The sequence below is a fragment of the Zophobas morio genome, unplaced genomic scaffold (assembly GCF_036711695.1).
Source record: "Zophobas morio isolate AGI-343-1 ecotype UQ-CSIRO unplaced genomic scaffold, CSIRO_AGI_Zmor_V1 ptg000022l, whole genome shotgun sequence".
Classification (NCBI taxonomy): domain Eukaryota; kingdom Metazoa; phylum Arthropoda; class Insecta; order Coleoptera; family Tenebrionidae; genus Zophobas; species Zophobas morio.
In genome coordinates this window covers 900,778-919,928 of record NW_026972127.1, presented here as the reverse complement: position 1 = coordinate 919,928, position 19,151 = coordinate 900,778, and the positions used below count along the sequence as shown (strand labels likewise).

Genomic DNA, 19,151 nt, shown 5'->3' with positions numbered 1-19,151 from the left:
TCTTCAGTGTTCCTGAGAAGCTAAAAAGTCAAGAGGTTTATTCTTACCAAAACAACTTTGCTGAGACTCTTTTGTACACTTCTATGAGAATAAAGCTAAAAAAAAGGTGAAAATGCGAGCGCAGCGAGCACGTTCAAGTGTAATAATTTAAAAAATTATTCATTAGTATCCCTGAGAAGCTAATTTATTAACAAACAATGTATTTATTCTCTACAAAAAATGGAGTATGGAGTAATATTTTGCTTATTTTAAATAGGATTTATTTGTCAAAATTTTCTGATGGCGTCATCAATTTTTGCGAGGGGGTAACAGTTACATATTGATTAACGATTTATTATGCTCATTATTACAATATCCTTGAAACGTTTGCAAGATTTCAGAGCATTAAGTTTTACAGTTTCAAAATTAAATTGCCAAATGTCATATATTTTTTTTTTTTTAAATATAGATGTCTCGGGTAAAAACGACACGGATTCATAAACTATGCGTGTAGGAGTATGTTATTTTTTTTTAATTTAAAACACATTTACTACAGTTAACCCTTTCTTCCCTAGTGAAATCTAAAAACTTATTCGATGAAATTTTTCTTAAGGTCGATTTATAAACTTGTCACTGATGTTGCCGTTCGCCGTTTTCAACCAATCAAATTGCGGTAGTGTGCAGTGCTGCCACCTTGGAGGAAAACCCCCTGAACTAAGGGGGAGATTTTTCTGGTTGGCAGCACTAATTCCACGAAAATCAAATTTTGACTGTTCACCGAAACCCTCATTTTCTACACTATAGATTTCTGTGAGTAATTTCACAACAACAAAGGTAAAACATGTTGAAATGTTAAATTTTTGTAGGAAAGTATCGATTTTGTAATTAGGCTCCTCCCCTCGGTCTGACAACGAATGAAAAATTGATCTCGATCTCAATCGTGGGACTTCTTGGTTTTCTTTTTTTAATTAATATACTAAGTGCAAAAAAAATCCGAACACTTGGATAGAATAATAATTTTTTGAAAATCTTTTGGGTTTACAGTCTACTACTTACTACTAGTAAATGATGAAAAATTCAAATGGAAATATTAACACCTAAGCTAGTAATGGGTTGGAGCAGCCCTGTTATTGAGGCATTCGTTTACACGTCTTGGCATGGACCTAATGAGTCGATCAATGTCATCCTGATTTAATTCATCTCGAGTAACTTATACTTCACGCTTCAGGTCGTTTAAAGTTTGTGGTGGCCGCTGAAGATGAGTTATACGTCGTCCTATCATATCCCGTACATGTTCTATGGGTGAGAGGTTAGGAGATCTAGGAGGCCATGGCAATAACTCCACTTCATACTCTTCAAAAAAGTTAAAAGTGTTTCTAGCGATGTGTGGACGCGCATTGTCTTGTTGAAAACCAAGCCCAAGTTGCGTTCTTAAGAAGTGAAGCAGATATGGTTCTACCACTTCTTCCACATATCGCGGAGAGGTCGTACTCCCCCTAATAAACACTAACGTAGATCTACTACCATAAGCAATGCACCCCCAGACCATTAATCCTACTGTGCGGTGTACATGTCTTTCCACAGCAAATTGAGGATTTCGTCTTTCTCTACGTCTTCTTCTCACTAACATACGGCCATCATGCATGGATAAACAAAAGCGCAATTCGTCACTGAATGCAACAGTGTTCCATTCCTTGTCCCATCCACTACGTTCCCTGCACCATTCGAGTCGTTGACGCTTATGTGCAGGTGTTAAAGGTAAAACAAAGTGTGGGTGGTAAGTTTTAAGAACAAAAGATCTAATACGGTAGTATACGGAACGCATGTTTATAGGTCTAACAACATCAGCAAACCATTCGTTGGCAATTGCCCGAGTTGTAGACTTTCGGTTTCTTAGAGCTAACAAACGCAGACGATGGTCTTGGCGCCCAGTGGTAGCTCTTGGTCGCCCGGATCCTGTAGCTCTGTGTCTTCTACCGTCTTGACTTCACGCCTACCAACATTCCGTCACTGTAGACACAACTCTGTTAACACGAAATGCAATTCCTCTAAAGGACAATATTGCTTCATGCATGCCTATTATTCGACCCTTATCAAAATCACCTAATTGTGAATACTGAAGACGTCTTCGCACTGGGGGCATGTTAACGGCTTTTTAAGGAATGTAAATTGTCGAAATCGAATACCGAAAAACGTCAAAATTTTACAGAACAGCCCCATCTTGCTAGACCTCAAATCAGGACAATAAAAATTAAAATGACGTAAAAGTTCTTCAATTGTCTTCATATGTTCATCATTTCTTACTTATACAACAACCAATGTGTGTATAAAATTTCATTTAAAAATATTGACGTTTTCAAGGTGTTCGGATTTTTTTGCACTTAGTATACATTCAGTTTTCTCTATATAACACGATTACTTAAGGACATATTTCACATGGTAATTTTTCCTAAAAAAATAAATATTTTACAATTAAGCTCCGCTCCTCGGCTTATGACGAATAAAAAATAAGATCACATATACGGTGACATAACCATCTTTTCACAACAAGAAACTTAGAACATGGTTAAAATGGTACATTTTTGCAAGGAAATATAGATTTTGCAATTATGGGGCGGAGTCTCATTGTAAAATCGATATTTCCTTATACAAATTTTCAATTTTAAACATATTTCAAGTTTCGTGTTGTGAAAAGAAGTCTACACATATTAAAACACAAAGACAAAATGTCAGCCCGCCCACCCGCCCTATCTCGATTGTGATGATTTTTTTATTCGCCGTAAACCAAGAGGGCGGAGCATGTTTTTGAGTATCGTATTGTTCAAAGAATACTACGTAAATTAAGAAAAAAAAAAGACAAAATATTAGAAAATTAAAACACATTTAAAATTGTAAATTTTTGTAAGAAAATATGGATTTTGCAATTAGGCTCCGCCCCTCGGCTTACGATGAATAAAAAAAAAATCATCAGAAATGAGATAGGGCGGGTGGGCGGGGTTTCTATTTTGTCATTTTTTTGTCGTAATATACATATCCATCTTTTCACATCAAGAAATTTAAAATGATACATTTTTGCAAGGAAGTATGGATTTTACAATTATGGAGCGAAGACTAATAGCAAAATCGATATTTCCTTGTACAAATTTTCCATTTTAAATATATTTTAAGTTTCATTTTGTGAAAAGAAGTCTGCACATATTAAAACAAAAAGGCAAAATATAAGCCCCGCCCACCCACCCCATCTCAATTGTGGTGATTTTTTAATTCTTAGAAACCTAAAACACGTTTAAAATGGTAAATTTTTGTAAGGAAATGTGGATTTTGCAATTAGGCTCTGCTCCTAGATCTGCCAACGAATGAAAAGTCATTACTGTTTAGATCAGGGCAGGTATGGGTGGGGCTTAAGTTTTGGCTTATTTTTTAGTATACATAGTATTCTTTGAACAATACGATACTCAAAAACATATTTTCTACCGCGCACGTTTTTTGATTTTCTAGAGTTATTTAAGCACCCAAATGACCTCAAAGCGGTTCGTCAGTAGCCGAAAGGGGTTCTGAAATAGATCTGGTGTAATTTAGATCGGTAAGATTGGTAGCCATGACGAGAAATGTCAGGTGAATGTCAGTGGCAAATGTCAAATTAAAATTTCCCGTATTTCGGGAGGCGTAAGGACTTCACTAACTTCTTCACAAGACATTTTAACTTACAAAAACTCGAATTGATTCGAATTACAGTTGTTGCGAAAATTCGAACTTCAAATATTTCGTGGTTCGTGTCAGACCAACCCATCACCAACCACGATAAAATTCCCCAGATTTAAAAAAACGCAAATGTAAAATACTCGTTCATAAGGCCATTGTGGTACTCATCCTTTATATAACTCGTTCTTTAATATACTATTTTTATTTCTTGTAGAGAAATGAGGAATTTGCAATTAAGCTCCGCCCCCTCGGCTTACGACGAATAGGAAAAAATCATCAGAATTGAGATAGGGCGGGTGGGCGGGGCAAATATTTTGTCCTTTTTATTCTTAATATGCATAGCCATTTTTTCACAACAAGAAACTTAGAAGATGGTACATTTTTGCAACGAAATATGGATTTTGCAATTACAGGGTGGAGTCTAATTGCAAAATCGATATTTCTTTATACCAATTTTTCATTGTAATAATAATAATAATCATAATTTATTACAGTATTTTAAGCGTTTTAAGTTTCATGTTGTCAAAAGAAGTCTACACATATTAAAACAAAAAGACAAAATGTAAGCCCGCCCACCCGCCCTATCTCAATTGTGATGATTTTTTTAATTCGCCGTGAATGAAGGGGGTGGAGCTTAACTGCAAAATACTTATTTCTTTACAAGAAACTAAAAATGAATATCGTGTTTTTCAAAGAATACTATGTATATTAACAAAAAAAGGTAAAATATAAAACCCCGCCCACTCGGGGTTTTTATTTTCCAATTTCCCGATTATTTTAATTTTTCAATTTTATTTATTTATGTGCTATTTAAATGAGAGTTTCCAATTTTTGAATTTCTAATTACTTTAATTTTCAATATTTCGATTTTACAAAATGTCCATATTTCGTTTTTTTCGATTTTGGAATTTTTCGGTTTTTAAGTTTCTCAAAATCTTTCGATTTTTCAATTATTAGTTTCTTCAATTTTTCAAGTTCTTCATGTCATGTTTCGATTTTTTTTAAATTTTCGTTTTTTAGTTTTTTGTTTTTTCATTTTTGATTATTCAGTTTTACAATTTTGCAACTTTCCCATTTTTTTGATTCCAAAAGTTGAAAAATCGAAAAATAAAACATCGAGAAACTAATATTCCAATCTAATTATATTTCAGTGTTTAATTTTGAAATTTTTCATTTTTTTGATTTTTCAAATATTTTGATTTTACAATTTTTCCTTTTTTTGTTTCTATTTTTCAATGTCTGATGGTTCAATTATACAATAAATTTAAGATCTATTTTCCGAATTTATAATGTCTGGATTTTTCAATTCTTCGATTTTCCAATTATCCAGGTTTCCAATTTAGGAATTATCAGATTTCTCAACTTTCAATTGTTTACATTTTTTGGTATTTCGATTTTTTTTTTTTAATTTATCCGGTTTCACTTCGATTCTTCAGTTTGTGAATTTATAATTTTTGGTTATTCTAATTTTTCGATGTTGAATGGTTCAATTTTTTAATTTCACATTTCCTAATTTTTCGATTTTTCAATTTTACAATTTGTCCGATTTTTTTTCCATTTTTAAATGTCTGACTTCAATTTTTTGATTTATCAATTTTTCGTTTTGTAAATTTTTAATTTTTCAATATATCTATTTTTCAATCTTTGATTTTTCAGTCACTGGATTTTTCAGTTTCATGATGTATCAGTTTTTCGATTTTTCAATTTCACAATTAATTTTACGATTTCTCAATTTTACAAATTTTCCTTTTTCCATTTTCTTCATTTTTCAAAATTTGATTTTATATTTCTCGATTTTTCAATGCTTAATTTTTCAATTTGCCGATTTTAAAATTTTTCGACTTCCAAATTTTACGATTTTGCTATTTTCCAATTTTTCAAATTCTCGACATGTAATTTTTCGATTTTTTGATTTTTCAATTCCGTAAATTTAGTATTTTCCTATTTTAAATTTTTCAATTATTCTCGATTTATCAAGTTTTATTGCAATTTTCCAGTTTCACATTAATCCAATTTTTAAATTTATTAATTTTCGCATTTGTTTTTAATTTATGAATTTTTCAATTTTCCGCTGTTTCAGTTTTATAAATTTTTTTTCATTTTCTTCATGTTTCAAAATTCTAATTTCTCGATTTTTCAATGCTTAATTTTTCAATTTCTCGATTTTTGGATTTTAAAATTTTTCAACTTTATAGTTTTGCTATTCTCCGATTTCACAATAATCAGGCTTAAATCCATGAATTTGTGATTTTTTTTCAGTTTTTTATTTTTTTTTTCAGTTTTTAAATTTTTTTTCAGTTTTTGAATTTTTTAATTTTCCGGTTTCTCAATTTTACAATTTTTCCTTTTCCCAATTTCTCCATTTTTCAAAATTTGATTTTTAATTTCTCGATTTTTCAATGTTTAAATTTTTTCAACTTCACGGTTTTGCTATTTTCCAATTACACAATTTTTCATGTTCCGAATTTTAAACAAAAAATGAAAAATTGCAAAATCGAAAAAGTCGAAAATCAAAAAATTACAATTCAAAAAACCTTTCTCAAATTCTTAATATCCATTGATTAAATTTTTCAGAGTTTTAATTTTATTTCCATTTTTTCATTTTTGATTTTCCAGTGTTTTAAATTTGCAATTTTTCGATTTTATAATGGTTTATTTTTCTATATTTCAACTTCCCAGTTTTTAATTTTTCGATTTTTTAATTTTCATTTCTTCAATTTTATATCACAATTCTTTGTTTCTTCATTTTATAATTTTTCGTTTACTCAATTTTTGATTCTCCAGTTTCTCGGTTTTCGAATTTTCTAATTTTTCAATTTTGTGATTTTTGGTTTTCTCATTTATCCGATTTCCGAACTTTAATTTTAAATATTTCGTTTTTACAATATTTTGTTTTTTCGATTTTGCACTTTTTTAATTTTTAAATTGTTCAATTTTTAATCATCCGGTTTTTCAATTTTCCGTTTCTTCAATTTCGAATGTTTAGATTTTTTAAAATTTTCCTTTTATACTTTTTCGTTTTTTCATTTTTGATTATTCAGTTTTATGATTTTGCAACTCTCCCATTTTTTTGATTCCAAAAGTTGAAAAATCGCAAAATAAAACGTCGAGAAACTAAAAAAAATATGTTTTTGAGTATCGGGTCGTGCAAAAAATACGATATATATTAAGAAAAAAAAAAGCAAAATATATACATATCATATCTACAAGAAATAAAAAATTTGTTTTTGAGTATCGTATCGTTGAAAGAATACTACGTATACTAAAAAAAACAAGCCAAAAATTAAGGGCCACCCATACCTGCCCTGATCTAAACAGTAATGGTTTTTAATTTTTTTATTCTTAGAAACTTAAAACAGGTTTAAAATGGTAAATTTTTATAAGAAAGTATCGATTTTGCAATTAGGCTCCGCCCCTCGGTCTGACAACGAATGAAAAATGCATCTCGATCTCAATCGTGGGGCTTCTTTTTTGGTTTTCTTTTTAATTAACACATTCAGTTGTCTCTATATAACACGATTACTTAAGGACATATTTCACATGGTAATTTTTCCTAAAAAAATAAATTTTACAATTAAGCTCCGCTCCTCGGCTTATGACGAAAAAAAAAAGATCACATATACTGTGACATAACCATCTTTTCACAACAAGAAACTTAGAAAATGGTTAAAATGGTACATTTTTGCAAGGAAATATGGATTTTGCAATTATGGGGCGGAGTCTCATTGTAAAATCGATATTTCCTTATACAAATTTTCAATTTTAAACATATTTCAAGTTTCGTGTTGTGAAAAGAAGTCTACACATATTAAAACACAAAGACAAAATGATTTTTTTTATTCGCCGTGAACCAAGAGGGCGGAGCTCAACTGCAAAATACTTATTTCTTTACCAGAAATTAAAAACATGTTTTTGAGTATCGTATTGTTCAAAGAATACTACGTAAATTAAGAACAAAAAAGACAAAATATTAGAAAATTAAAACACATTTAAAATGGTAAATTTTTGTAAGAAATATGGATTTTGCAATTAGGCTCCGTCTTTTTGTCTTAATATACATATCCATCTTTTCACATCAAGAAATTTAAAATTATACATTTTTGCAAGGAAGTATGGATTTTACAATTATAGAGCGAAGACTAATAGTAAAATCGATATTTCCTTGTACAAATTTTCCATTTTAAACATATTTTAAGTTTTATTCTGTGAAAAGAAGTCTGCACATATTAAAACAAAAAGGCAAAATATAAGCCCCGCCCACCCACCCCATCTCAATTGTGGTGATTTTTTTTTTATTCTAGAAACCTAAAACACGTTTAAAATGGTAAATTTTTGTAAGGAAATATGGATTTTGCAATTAGGCTCTGCCCCTAGATCTGCCAACGAATGAAAAGTCATTACTGTTTAGATCAGGGCAGGTATGGGTGGGGCTTAATTTTTGGCTTATTTTTTAGTATACATAGTATTCTTTGAACAATACGATACTCAAAAACATATTTTCTACGGCGTCCGTTTTTTGATTTTCTAAAGTTATTTAAGCACCCAAATGACGTAAAAGCGGTTCGTTAGTAGCCGAAAGGGGTTCTGAAATAGATCTGGTGTAATTTAGATCGGTAAGATTGGTAGCCATGACGAGAAATGTCAGGTGAATGTCAGTGGCAAATGTCAAATTAAAATTTCCCGTCTTTCGGGAGGCGTAAGGACTTCACTAACTTCTTCACAAGACATTTTAACTTATAAAAACTCGAATTGATGCGAATTACAATTGTTGTTGTGAAAATTCGAACTTCAAATATTTCGTGGTTCGTGTCAGACCAACCCATCACCAACCACGACAAAATTCCCCAGATTTAAAAAAACGCAAATTTAAAATACTCATTCATAAGGCCATTGTGGCACTCATCCTTTATATAACTCGTTCTTTAATACTATTTTTATTTCTTGTAGAGAAATGAGGAATTTGCAATTAAGCTCCGCCCCCTCGGCTTACGACGAATAAAAAAAAATCATCAGAATTGAGATAGGGCGGGTGGGCGGGGCTAATATTTTGTCCTTTTTATTCTTAATATGCATAGCCATTTTTTCACAACAAGAAACTTAGAAGATGGTACATTTTTGCAAGGAAATATGGATTTTGCAATTATAGGGTGGAGTCTAATTGCAAAATCGATATTTCTTTATACAAATTTTTCATTGTAATAATAATAATAATCATAATTTATTACAGTATTTAGACGTTTTAAGTTTCATGTTATCAAAAGAAGTCTACACATATTAAAACAAAAAGGCAAAATGTAAGCCCGCCCACCCGCCCTATCTCAATTGTGACGATTTTTTTTATTCGCCGTGAACCAAGAGGGCGGAGCTTAACTGCAAAATACTTATTTCTTTACCAGAAATTAAAAACATGTTTTTGAGTATCGTATTGTTCAAAGAATACTACGTAAATTAAGAACAAAAGACAAAATATTAGAAAATTAAAACACATTTAAAATGGTAAATGTTTGTAAGAAAATATGGATTTTGCAATTAGGCTCCACTCCTCGGCTTACGATGAATAAAAAAAATCATCAGAAATGGGATAGGGTGGGTGGGCGGGGTTTCTATTTCGGCTTTTTTTTTGTCTTAATATACATATCCATCTTTTCACATCAAGAAATTTAAAATAATACATTTTTGCAAGGAAGTATGGATTTTACAATCATGGAGCGAAGACTAATAGCAAAATCGATATTTCCTTGTACAAATTTTCTATTTTAAATATATTTTAAGTTTCATTTTGTGAAAAGAAGTCTGCACATATTAAAACAAAAAGGCAAAATATAAGCCCCGCCCACCCACCCCATCTCAATTGTGGTGATTTTTTTATTCTTAGAAACCTAAAACACGCTTAAAATGGTAAATTTTTGTAAGGAAATGTGGATTTTGCAATTAGGCTCTGTCCCTATATCTGCCAACGAATGAAAAGTCATTACTGTTTAGATCAGGGTAGGTATGGGTGGGGCTTAATTTTTGGCTTATTTTTTAGTATATATACATTTTTTGATTTTCTAGAGCTATTTAAGTACCCAAATGACGTCAAAGCGGTTCGTTAGTAGCCGAAAGGGGTTCTGAAATAGATCTGGTGTAATTTAGATCGGTAAGATTGGTAGCCATGACGAGAAATGTCAGGTGAATGTCAGTGGCAAATGTCAAATTAAAATTTCCCGTATTTCGGGAGGCGTAAGGACTTCACTAACTTCTTCACAAGACATTTTAACTTACAAAAACTCGAATTAATTCGAATTACAGTTGTTGTTGTGAAAATTCGAACTTCAAATATTACGTGGTTCGTGTCAGACCAACCCATCACCAACCACGACAAAATTCCCCAGATTTAAAAAAACGCAAATTTAAAATACTCGTTCATAAGGCCATTGTGGCACTCATCCTTTATATAACTCGTTCTTTAATATACTATTTTTATTTCTTGTAGAGAAATGAGGAATTTGCAATTAAGCTCCGCCCCCTCGGCTTACGATGAATAGAAAAAAATCATCAGAATTGAGATAGGGTGGGTGGGCGGGGCTAATATTTTGTCCTTTTTATTCTTAATATGCATAGCCATTTTTTCACAACAAGAAACTTAGAAGATGGTACATTTTTGCAAGGAAATATGGATTTTGCAATTACAGGGTGGAGTCTAATTGCAAAATCGATATTTCTTTATACAAATTTTTCATTGTAATAATAATAATAATAATCATAATTTATTACAGTATTTTAAACGTTTTAAGTTTCATGTTATCAAAAGAAGTCTACACATATTAAAACAAAAAGGCAAAATGTAAGCCCGCCCACCCGCCCTGTCTCAATTGTGACGACTTTTTTTATCCACCCTGAACCAAGGGAGCGGAGCTTAATTGCAAAATACTTTTTTTTACAAGAAATTAAAAACATATTTTTGAGTGTCATGTTATTTAAAGAATACTATGTATATTAAGAAAAAAAAAGCAAAATATAAACCCCGCCCACCCACCCTGTCTCAATTCTAATGATTTTTTTCTGTTTGTCGTAAGTCGAGGGGACGGAGTTTAATTGCAAATTCCTTATTTCTCTACAAGAAATAAAAAATTGGTCTAAAGAGTTTAGACAGTACTTCCCTCGCTGTCGGAAACGGAGTCATGCCTATTATGTTTTTTTTTTCGCAGTGGATTTCAAAGAATTCGGTTTTGTAGTTCCTGAATAAATCAATAAAATAAATTTACGTATTCATTAATTTTTTTTAGTCACCCTGTATATGCAAATCCAAAAAATGTGAATGGAGTGATAGATCACAAGTACAAACTCATCATATTATGTACATTTTAGATATGATTTATTCGGCAAATTTTCGAGCTGACGTCATCAAGTTTTTGGAGGGGATAAGCAAATATATTTTGACTAAACATTTATTATGCTCTTTATAACCTTAAAACGTCTGCAAGATGTCAGAGCATTCCGTTTTGTAGTTCCTGTATAAATCAATAAAATATATTTACGCATTCATTAATTTTTTTGAGTCACCCTGTATATGCAAATCCAAAAAATATGAATGGAGTGATAAATTACAAGTACAGACTCATCATATTTTGTACATTTTAGATATGATTTATTCCACAAACTTTTGAGCTGACGTCATCAAGTTTTTGGAGGGGATAAGCAAATATTTTTTGACTAAAGATTTATGATGCTCTTTATAGCCTTAAAACATCTGCAACATTTCAAAGCATTCTGGTTAGCAGATTAAAAATTAAATTTCAAAATGTTGTTTTATAATTTTGATTTTTTTTCCAAAAATCTGGACGTTTCGGGTGAAAAGTCGATTCAGAGTTGTAAACTACATGTGTAGGACTATGCTATTTTATACAATTGAAAACCCATTTACTATGTACAATTTTGAAGTGACGTCATCGCTTTAGTGGTGGGGATGATTCGACAAATTTTGGTTAGCGTTTTACCATCTACATGATATTCTTAATATAAGTACAAAATTTCACAACAATCGGTCGAGTACTTTCGGAGATTATCTGTCTAATAAAAATCCGTGACAACAGACGGACAGACGGACAGACGGACAGACGGACGGACAGACGGACAGACGGACAGACGGACAGACAGACGGAAATGGGAGACCTATTTCTTCGTCTTCTAGGGGTCATGAAAGATCGAGAAAACGTAAAAGTAGAGAGTCGGCCGACGGACTCGATTACAATACTTCCTTTGCTTACGCTCGGGAAGTAAAAATATGTTTTTGAGTATTGTATTGTTCACAGAATACTGTGTATACTAAAAAAAACAAGCCAAAAATTAAGCCCCACCCATACCTGTGCTGATTTAACAAGAATGACTTTTTATTTTTTTATTCTTAGAAACTTAAAACACGTTTAAAATGGTAAATTTTTGTAAGAAAATATGGTTTTTGAATTAGACCCCGCCCCTAGATCTGCTAACGAACGACAAGTTCATTACTATTTAGATCAAGGCAGGTATGGGTGGGGCTTTAATTTTTCGTAGCGAAATAAGTATTTTGCAGTTAAGCTCCGCCTTCTTGGCTCACGACGAATAAAAATAATCATCACAATTGAGACAGGGCGGGTGGGCGGGCTGAAATTTTGCCTTTTTCTAGAACTTGTATTATTTAAATTCAGCAAAATAGAAAATTTTGTTATAGAATTAATTCATGTATACGTAATTTTTTGTAGCTGAAATCACTCCTATTTCTGACAAATTTTTGCCTTTTCAACAAACAGAAGATGCTTTTGTTCTTAGAGCCACAAGAATCCATAAAAACTTCCAACTTAAATATTTTCTTCAATTTTTGTCCAGTGCCACTCAGTTCAGTGTTAACAGTTTCGATTTTGTTCATTTAAGTAAAAACGCCCGGAAAACCCAATCAAATCATCACAATCAATATCGCAATTTACAAAAATTATTAAAAACTTTATCTTCCAAAGTCACTCAATTTGCATAAAAATGAAGAAAACACAAACCTAAAACCCAAGATGGAAAAAATTTGTGGTTGATAACACAACGGTGGTTAGAACGGATAAGACCGTTTCCTTCCTATTAAGATTAGAAAGCTCGTTATTCCACCGAAATTAGATTGGACCTTTCAGTGCATATCGGTCCAAAATGACGAAAGGTTCCTATGCAGTAGGTGAAGACGCCCCCAGTCCACAAAGAAAGGACACCTCCTACAGATCCTTCATATGTGCCTTATTGATTTTTTTGTGCATTTGTTTAATCGTTCTGTTGGCTTCAATCAACTGGGGTGGCAGAAAAGCCAAACCGGAGTCGAACCACGGAGGAGAATCGTCAGCACACAGGGTAGGTTTTGAAATTTTGTGTATCAAGGGCTGAATGTAGGGTTTGACTAGGGAGACCACGTGGTTGAAGATAGTGGAAGAAATGAAGGACGGAGGAATCAGACGCACGAGAAAATACGGGTGTATGAAGAGACGACGACGCAGAAAATCGTGAAAGAAGCAGAAGCGACGCGTCGTTTCGAGGAAGATAAAACGACACAAGGAAACAGAGACGTCTTCCCGAAAAAAGATATTGAAGAAGTGACTGAACCGGAAAGCGAAGAAAAAGTCGACGCTACGACACAAAGCGAACGACACACTTCTAGTTCTAGAAAAGTTGACGAAGAAAAGGGATCCACGACTGAAGCCAATCAAGGAAGAATCGAATATGCGAAAGTTACAACAACAGATGACATAGATGAAAGTTCAGAAGAACCGGGAACGAAAGACCAGGTGTCTTCGACAACTGAACAAGAAGCTGAAGCGATTTCCACCACAGTTGATTCACATTTCGAGCAACAAAACGAAGACGACGACGGTTTTAAAAGCGTCATAAATGCAACTACCACGGATGAAGCACAAGAAGAAACCACCACAGAAGAATCAACTTTGTTTGCAAAAATCAAACTTCTAATCACTTCGACGACCGAAGGTGAAGAAAGCACGACTGAACAAGAACAACAAAATGAAGACCACGACGTTTCAACTAGTGAAGCAGAAGAACCCACCACTCAGACACAAGTCTCAGTCATGGAATCCGACCCAGAAGACTTAACTGAAGCCACTGAAATCCCGGAAAAGTTGTCGCTGGTTCTAACCACAACCCCTCGAGCCAACGCGTCGCAACCATCTACATCTACGACCACAACGGAGATCTTCGTCATGGAGTCCGACCCGGATGACTTCACTGAACCCATCGCGGTCAAAACGGAAACTTTTACTTCGTCTCCGTTACTAAGATCGTTCAACCCGGTTTGTCAGACCCCTACTTGCAAAGCCGCGTCTTCACGCATCCTGAGTATGATGAACCACTCGGCGGAACCCTGCGAGGACTTCTACGAGTTTGCGTGCGGGCGGAGTTACCACCCTGAAGAGGAATCTTCGCAAGAGTTGAACCTTCTGGAGGAACAACTGAGTAAAGTTAATGATTCGTCTGCAAAGTTTGTGCTAGATTTTAACCAGTTTTACCAGAGTTGTTTGGGGTATGAAGATAAGTATGACTATAGGAGTCGGATGGAGAAACGTAAGTAGATTTTGTAGTGTGACAAGGTAATAAGGTGGTTTTAGTTGAGGAGTTGCTGGATGAGGTGGGTCAGTTCCACTTCAATGAGTCAGCGGAGATAGATCTAACTGAGTTGGTGTCTTCGCTAGTGCTGCGTCAATCGATGCCGTTGTTTGATGTTGGAATTGACGTGGATAAGCAATCTTCGAATTTGATCCTCCAGGTTTGTTGAAGGTGGAATTTGGGTGATTTTTCATCTCTTTGTTGTAGTTGAATTTGCCTCATCAAAGTTTTCTACGTGCGGCTTTGGAAGACTGGTCTGAGTTGTCCTTACTGAAGAAACTGTGTCTTCGGAAACAAGAGTCGCTCGTGCTTGAAGACCAAATCAGTCTAACGGATGTGTACTCATCGTATGAAGGGTGTCAGGGTGACTACGGTCCTTACGTGGACTCAGTTGGCAACGTGCTCAGAGAATTGAAAGCTTTTTCCAGTCTGAGTCCTAACGATTCACTCAAAGAAACCACAAATACAAAAATGAACATAGAATTCGAAGTTTTGGACACCCTTAAGGTAACTAGTAACTTTATTGGAATTTTTTTAATTTAAAACTTTCAGGACCTGCTGGATTCCGGAGCCATTTTGAAATCCTTCATGAACAAAAAGTACGAAATGAGGCGGATCGTGGACTTGCAAAAACACTTTGGTCTCCTCGACTGGAAGCGACTTTTCCAAACACTCACGGGTCACCAGATCCAAGACAACACTTTAGTCCAAGTCTATTTCGCCGACTATTTTCGCAAACTCTTCAACCCAACCAAAGTTGAAAAAATTCGTAAAAGCCCGAAGTAAGTTTAACTCGTGTTGAAACCTACCTAAATTTTAATTATAGGGTGCTAAACAACGTCTTCCTGGCAATCCACGCCTACGACTTGTTCGTTAATACCGTCCTGCCTAAGGAGAAGTTCAAACGACCCAGCTTCTGTATGGACGTGTCCAAGAAGCTGCTTCCAGACGTGTGGACGTACTTCGTCCAAAACACGATTTCCACCCACCAGCAAACCGTCGACAACAACAAACTCAAAAAGTTGTTCGAGGAGTTGAAACTAAATTTTTGCAAGTCTCTCAATGGTGCTAAATGGATCGACGAAAACACGAAAGTGGCGATAGTCAAGAAGTGCAACAATTTAAATCTGGTTACTTTTACCCCTCTGGATAGCGCTTCTTTGGCTAAAAACTACCAAGAGTTAAACGTCACGGATGATTACCCGACGAACTTAATTAATTTGTTGGAGAATTATAAACGGATGGTGTATTCCACAGCGGGCACGCCCATTTCTGCCAACACCATGTGAGTCGAAGTTGTTTGAAACTTCTCAACTGTCTGGTTTTTGCAGATTTTCCTACTTCTTAGACCCTTTGGATGTCAAACCTTTAACATTCTACGCCAACCCCATGATTGGTAAGTCCCCAGGTTATTTTTTCCGCGCTTACACTCTCCTTCCAGTCGTTCCGTTGGGTCTGATGCGAAAAACCCCCACCGGACTCCCAGACTACATGGTCAAAACCCGTGCTGGGTTTGCCATAGCGCGCCAACTGGCCCGCCATTTTGACCCGACTGGTATGACCTACGGAATCACCCTCACTTCGACCTCCAAATCCTCCTACACTGAGTTCGTGGAAACCATGAAGACCCTCATGGACTACTCCAGTCCGCGGATCTTCAACGACAAGAACATCAGTTTTGCTTTAAACGGGTCTTTATCTATCAATGAGAGGATTGTCGACAACACCGCTTTTCGAATAATTTACGACTCGGTGAACTTCGCCCCAGATGCAGATCTTCTGCCCTGGATATCCTCAGACTACGCTAGAGAGAAAGTTTTCTTTATAGCGATAGCCCAAGGTGATTTGGTTGGATTTCTGATTTCTGTGATAACGTCTAATTTTCAGAAATGTGCAAGAAGACCTCTATGTTGGACTTCATGTTGCAAGTTTTTGAAGAGCGCCATCTGCCGGCGGTGTTACGTGTTGAAAACATCATAGGCAATTCGCAGCAGTTTGTTTCGAAATTCGGGTGTGGGGTGGGCTCCGGTATGGACTTCTCCCAAAAGTTACAGTTTCCGTTTTTGGAGGTATATGAAGATGACTATGAAGGGGGAGATGATGTGTATCAGGGTTAATTGTGTTGTGTGTTTGTAGCGTAATTAATAAAAACATACTAAGTACGATTTTGATGTATTTATTGATCGTGGTAATCAGTGCTTTCAGGGAGCTTTCCGCGGAGCTTTGAGTCGACGTCGCTCGCTAGATGGCGGCGTGTTTCTACTACCCGTTTTTCAGTTTATTGCCACGAAAATACAGCGTGATTTATGCTGCTAAAATGTAAATTAACAAACTGTATCGAGTTGGGAGTAAAAAATTAAATATTGTTACTTAATCTGAGACGATAAATAAGATAAAAATGTAAACATGAACGTGTTAAACGACTGCGATTTTCTGGAAGCTTCCCGGTAAAAATGTGTACGTATCACTCTGAGTGTGTAAGAATTTGCTGAGGTCAGCAGTAAAGTGAATAATGTTACAAGCGTAGCAGAAATCGTTAATAATCCGACCTGAGAAAGTAGAAGTGGTAAAGATTTACCAATACTGCTACACACAGATTTGTTGTGGATTTATGAACTCACTTACTATCACTTTATTTATTGTAGTTGTTCATTTTTGTTTTAATGTTTAATTTTTTGTTTGTACTTCGGGGGCGAGGGAAGTTCTGTCTAATACGTGAGACCAATTTTTTGTGAATGGTTTGTATAAAGTTTGTTATTTAAAAAATAGAAAAACACTGAATTTTCGAGTAAATAAATTTTATTATTCTGTAATTAGACTAATTAGAATCGCTATACTCTTGATACAACATGGCACAGATTAAATATAAAATATACATAAATAAATTATGTTGGCACTACTTTTTAAATAAAAAAGTGAATTTTTCTTGCGTTTATGTTGGTATAACGAAAGACGTGATAAATTTAGGTTATGTTTTGGATATATTTTGTAAATTTAAAAATGTCAACAATCTGTCAATCTGGCAGCTGCAAACTTTCGAACTTAGTCATCTCTGCTGATCACGCGATAGAAAATTCGAGCTCAAAATTATCCTTAAGATGATGATACATTGTCTAATAAATAAAGCACTTGATTTCGTAGAGGAATTTCTTGTAAATAATTTTTAATTACCCTGTTTCTTTAATAATAATTTAATAATGACAATACGTAATAAAAGTATTAAAAGTAAAAATTTCAATTTTTCCTAGTGTTTAATTTTTTGAAAAACTTGAAAGAATTTAAAGGACTTCTAGTGTTTTATTTTTTGAAAATGTTGAAAGGATCATGTGGCCGCTAGTGTTTGATTTTTTGAAGAATTTGAGAGGATCTTCGGGGCTTTTATGTTTTAATTTTTGAAAAATATTGAGCATGATCGAATCTTGGGGCCTCCAGTGTTTTTTTGAAGAAGTTGAAAGAATCTTAAGGTCTTCAAATGTTTCATTTTTTGCAGAAGTTTAAAGAGACTTGAGGATTTCTAGTGTTTTATTTTTTGAAGAAGTTTGAAGAATCTTCGGGCTTCTAATGTTTTAGTTTTTGCAAAAATTGAAGGTGAACGAATTTTTTTTCTAGTGTTTTTTTTTTTTTTTTTTGAAGGAGTTGAAAGAAATAATCTTGGGGGCTCCAGTGCTTTATTTTTTGAAGAATTTGAAAGAACCTTAGGGGCTCCTAAAGTTTTTTTTTGCAGAAGTTGCTAGAATCTTTGAGATATCTAGTATTTTAGTTTGAAGCAGTTCAAAGGATCATGGAGGCCCAAGTGTTTTATTTTTTGAAGAATATTGGGGCTTGTAGTGTTTTAGTTTTTTAAAAAACTGAACATGATTAAATCTTGGGGCTCCAGTGTTTTTTTGAAGAAGTTGAAAGAGTCTCGAGGATTTCTAGTGTTTTATTTTTTGAAGAAGTGGAAAGAAATAATCTTGGAAGTTCCTAGTGCTTTATTTTCTGAAGGAGTTGAAAGAATCTTAGAGGCTCCCAATGTTTCGTTTTGCAGAAGTTGCTAGAATCTTGGGGTTATCTAGTATTTTAGTTTTTGAAGAAGTTGAAGGACCATGGGGCCCAAGTGTTTTATTTTTTGAAGAAGTTGAACGAATCTTCGGGCTTCTAATGTTTTAGTTTTTGCAAAAATTGAACGTGAATGAATTTTTGGGGCCTCCAGGATTTTTTTTGTAGAAGTTGAAAGAATCTTAGGCACTCTTAATGTTGCATATTTTGAAGAAGTTGAAAGAATCTTTGGAGCTTTTAATATTTCAGTTTTTGAAAATTTGAACGTCGACGAATTCTTTAGTGCTTTTTTTTGCAGATGTTGAAAAAGTCTTGGCGATTTCTAGTGTATTTTATAAACCCCTAGTGGTTTTTTTTTGCAGAAGTTACAAAATTTTGGCGATATCTAGTGTTATTTTTTGAAGAAGTTGAAAGAATCTTCGGGCGTCTAATGTTTTACTCTTTGCAAAAATTGAATGTGAACGACTTTTGGGGGAATCTAGTGTTTTTCTCTAGAAGTTGAAAGAATCTCGGATATTTCTAGTGTTTTATTTTTTGAACAAGTTGAAAGAAATAATCTTGGGGGCGCCTAGTGTTTTATTTTCTGAAGAAGTTGAAAGAATCTTAGGGGCTCCTAATGTTTTACTTTTTGGAGAAGTCGAAAGAACCTTAGGGGCTTCTAATATTTTAGTTTTTTAAAAAATTGAACGTTAATGAATTTTTGGGGCCTCCAGGATTTTTTTTTAGAAGTTGAAAGAATCTTAGGCGCTCCTAATGTTTCATATTTTAAAGAAGTTGAAAGAATTTTTGGAGCTTTTAATATTTCAGTTTTTGAAAATTTG

At 34.0% G+C, this 19,151-nt stretch overlaps 1 protein-coding gene across 1 annotated transcript; it reads left to right on the top strand.

Moving 5' to 3' along the window:
• Positions 1 to 12,643: 12,643 nt before the first annotated feature.
• On the top strand, positions 12,644 to 16,457 carry LOC135133548 (neprilysin-11-like). Its single transcript, XM_064062002.1, has 9 exons — positions 12,644 to 13,029; positions 13,080 to 14,250; positions 14,295 to 14,452; positions 14,500 to 14,799; positions 14,845 to 15,074; positions 15,119 to 15,577; positions 15,624 to 15,688; positions 15,734 to 16,132; positions 16,180 to 16,457. The coding sequence occupies exons 1-9, from the start codon at positions 12,835 to 12,837 to the stop codon at positions 16,407 to 16,409; spliced, it is 3,207 nt and encodes a 1,068-aa protein (XP_063918072.1). The 5' UTR covers positions 12,644 to 12,834; the 3' UTR covers positions 16,410 to 16,457.
• Positions 16,458 to 19,151: the final 2,694 nt, after the last annotated feature.